General features: G+C 35.2%; 1 protein-coding gene across 1 annotated transcript in view; it reads left to right on the forward strand.

The window, feature by feature from the left end:
• The window catches only part of TAF2 (TATA-box binding protein associated factor 2), a 94,004-nt gene that overhangs the window by 9,606 nt on the left and 80,989 nt on the right, over nucleotides 1-3,409 (forward strand). The window contains exons 4-5 of the mRNA XM_007946844.2: nucleotides 557-675; nucleotides 1,850-1,991. Coding sequence (XP_007945035.1) covers nucleotides 557-675; nucleotides 1,850-1,991 — 261 coding nt within the window. The remainder of the gene's footprint in view (nucleotides 1-556; nucleotides 676-1,849; nucleotides 1,992-3,409) is intronic.

The raw sequence follows: 3,409 nt of genomic DNA on the forward strand, positions 1-3,409 counted from the left end.
GCGATGATGGGCTCGAGTATAGCAGGGATTGTGGGGCTGGTGCGGGATCGGGCAGTGTTTCGTTCTGCTGTGCATGGGGTCGCTATGAGTCAGAAACGACTCGACGGCACTTAACAACAACAACAACAACTATACCTCCAGAGCTCTTCAGCCTTCCGTTAGTGCAAGAAGAAGCTAGAAGTCTTTTCAGTGATTTAAAAGCTACATGTGATTGTGATAAAGAATTTGTTGCAAGTAGGGTTGGTTCAATCATTTCAAATAAGAGCAGATTTATACAACATTAAAGGGTATGTACAGATTGTCCATTGTCAGCATTTGTAACGTAGGTTCTGCCTATAAAGCTATAAACAAATACAAACTCACTGCCCTCTAATTGAGTCGACTCATAGCAACCCATCCTTGGGTTTCTGAGGTGGTATCTCTACAGAAGTAGATTGCCCAGTCTTCCTTCTGAGGAGTGGCTGGTATAAACAAATAGTGTCATGTAATATTTGAGAACATACTTGGTGAAATATATATCTTACTGTTATTAAAACTTGGCTTTTTTACCCCCCAGGAGAAATCTCAATTATTTTTCCAATGCTTACGCAGCGGCAGTTAGTGCTGTGGATCCTGATGCAGGAAATGGAGAACTTTGCATTAAGGTTCCCTCGGAGCTATGGAAGCATGTGGATGGTAAAGTAGTGAGACTATATTGATGTTACAGTAAGACGTGTTAGATTCAGTGAGCAGACAATTTTACATGAAAATTAATGATGTCAGAATTGTAAATTAATCCTTTGAAATACACAGCATTAAAAAGTTGGAAGCTCTTCTTTTTCTTTTTACAATGGTGTGTGTTGTGTTAGTTTATAGGATAAATTAGGTACACGTTTGGCAGTTTCTGTACAAATTATTCAGTTACATTAGTTCCTTTCTTTACAGTTCTTTTTTTTCTGAATCACTGTCTAACAGGAAAATAGCATCAAAGGCTGAAACAAAAAGCAACTCATTGCACTAATATTTTTTGAAGAGTGAAAGTTATGGAGTAATTTTTTAAGATTTGAGAACTCACACAATATCAAATCTGTTTAGAATTTTAGCACTTTGATCCTCAAAAATTATCTGATTTTATTCTTTCCTTTTGTGCAAAAGTCAAGAGTAACTGCCCTGTGGAAATTATTTTAGAGAATTAGTGGTTGAGTTAAAGCTAGGACATCAAGATTTTTGATACCCATTCTGTAATTTTTATGAATAGTCTGTCTTCTTATTTCCAAATCTTTGTTTTTTCTTGTATAAAGCCATCATAAGATTATACATAAAGTTTTGCCTACATTTAATTTAACCAAGATAAGGAATTATAAAAGACTTCCTGTTTTGCTTTTGCTTTGTGTGTGTGTATGTTTGGGAGGAAGGTGCACATTTTAGAGGACAGACATAGAAAGTTGTCATTGCATGTTCAGAGGAGATTGCAGGTAGTTCAGTTTTTGTAATGTTTTGGAGGATATTAAAAATTAAAAAAAAAAATCTTACTATAAAAGCAATACATGTTTAACATGTAGAAATCAAGCATATAATGTCATGAATTCTGAGAGGACCACAACCCATATTTGTATTTTTAGAAAACACAGCTGGCCATGACTAGAATTAATTGGTGGTAGAGACATCAGTGGAGGCAGGCTACCGAGTTAATACAGGTAGAGAGAATGGTGAAAGCCTAAATTAGAGTAAAAAGCATGGTTTTTTCATGTAAAACTCAGCTTTTGATTTTCATTTTATGTTCAGTGTTGTTCTTATTAAATACCTAGAGACAACTGTAATTTACTTCCGTATTTATGAATCAGTGTATCTGTATATGTATCTTCTGCAGAGTTAAAGGTCCTGAAAATACACATCAATTTCTCTTTGGATCAGCCAAAAGGAGGTCTTCATTTCGTGGTGCCCAGCGTAGAGGGAAGTATGGCTGAGAGAGGTGCTCATGTTTTCTCCTGTGGGTATCAGAACTCCACAAGGTAGATTATGAGTTTTTACATATCTCCATTACTTTCATGTTTCCATTGAATTTTTTCTAGTTATATATGTTTTCAGTGTAAACTGAGAGGTTTGAGCTTAATCACCTAAACCTCCCCCACCTCTCCTGAACCTTGTTCCATTAGACACTCCTCCTCCTCTCTCCTGGGCCTTTCCTTTTCCTCTCTTTGCTGATGCTCTCCCCTTAACCAGTACTTAGTTTCAAGTCTGCTGTTTTAAGATAATCATCTCACTTGCTTTCCTTTGTTTTTTTTGAACTTTATATTGAAGCAAAACATACAGAAAATTGCACATAGCTGTAGTTCCCAGAATTTTTTTCTTTAAATTTTATTTAGTTTGTTAACAATATACACAGAAAAACATACATCAGCAGTTTTTACACATATAATCTGATGACATGATATTCTTTGAGTTGTGCAGTCATTCTCACCCCCCTTTTCTGAGCTGTTCCTCCCTCATTATCATAAACTCACTGCCCCTTAGGTTCCTATCTAATCTTTCAAGTTGCTGTTGCTAATTTGGTCCCACGTAGATAGTTCTGAAAAGAGCATAATGCTCACAGTAGACCTTTTCCACTAGTTAAGCTAATCAGTTGTTCAGTTTTAAGCCTTCAGGGGATATTTTTAGTTTAAGGTTTAAAGATTATCTCAGGGCAATACCTTCAAGGGTCATCTATTCTCATGTCTCCAGAAAGTTTAGAGACCATGAGAATATGAAATTTTGTTCTACATTTTCTTCCTTTTGGTCAGGAGTCATCTTTGGAATCTTTGATTAAAATGTTCAGTAATGGTAGCGAGGTACCATCTAGTTCTGGTCTCGTGCCAAAGGAAGTGGCAGTTGTTCATGGAGGCAGTTAGCCACATGATTCGTATCTTCCTCACTGATTTTTGTTCTTTCTTTCCTCAGCTACTCTTCTTAAAAAGAAGAGGGCACTCTCTTTTTCAGTCTCTTACCTCTTAGTGTTTACCTGTTTATCACATTTATGAAGTGTTTTATCGTGTGCTTTCTTTAGACTATTAACTCCTCTAAGGAAGGGATGATGCCTTATACTTATTTGTGTTTCAGTACTAAGTACAGAACCTGGCACACGATAAGATCTGATGTGAATTGAAAGAGAATTAAATAGAAATTTCATATCTGGCTTTATCAGCACTCAGTTTGAATTTATATAAGTGTATTAAATACTCTAGAATAGCATTTTCTTAACTTAAAGGATAGATTCTTTATATTAATTGTGTTTTATGAAAGCTTTATTATCAACTTTTTCAGTTTCTGGAAATGAATTCTATATATAAATTCACTAGTGTGAAGATACAAGTTAGTATTATTTTAAAATTAAAAATTGGAACTAAAAATAACTTTGTTTCAGAGTTTGTCCTGGAAGTGTTGCATATTATAT

This window comes from Orycteropus afer, unplaced genomic scaffold, assembly GCF_000298275.1.
Source record: "Orycteropus afer afer isolate SDZICR_OR568_19922 unplaced genomic scaffold, OryAfe1.0 scaffold00173, whole genome shotgun sequence".
NCBI classification, from domain to species: domain Eukaryota; kingdom Metazoa; phylum Chordata; class Mammalia; order Tubulidentata; family Orycteropodidae; genus Orycteropus; species Orycteropus afer.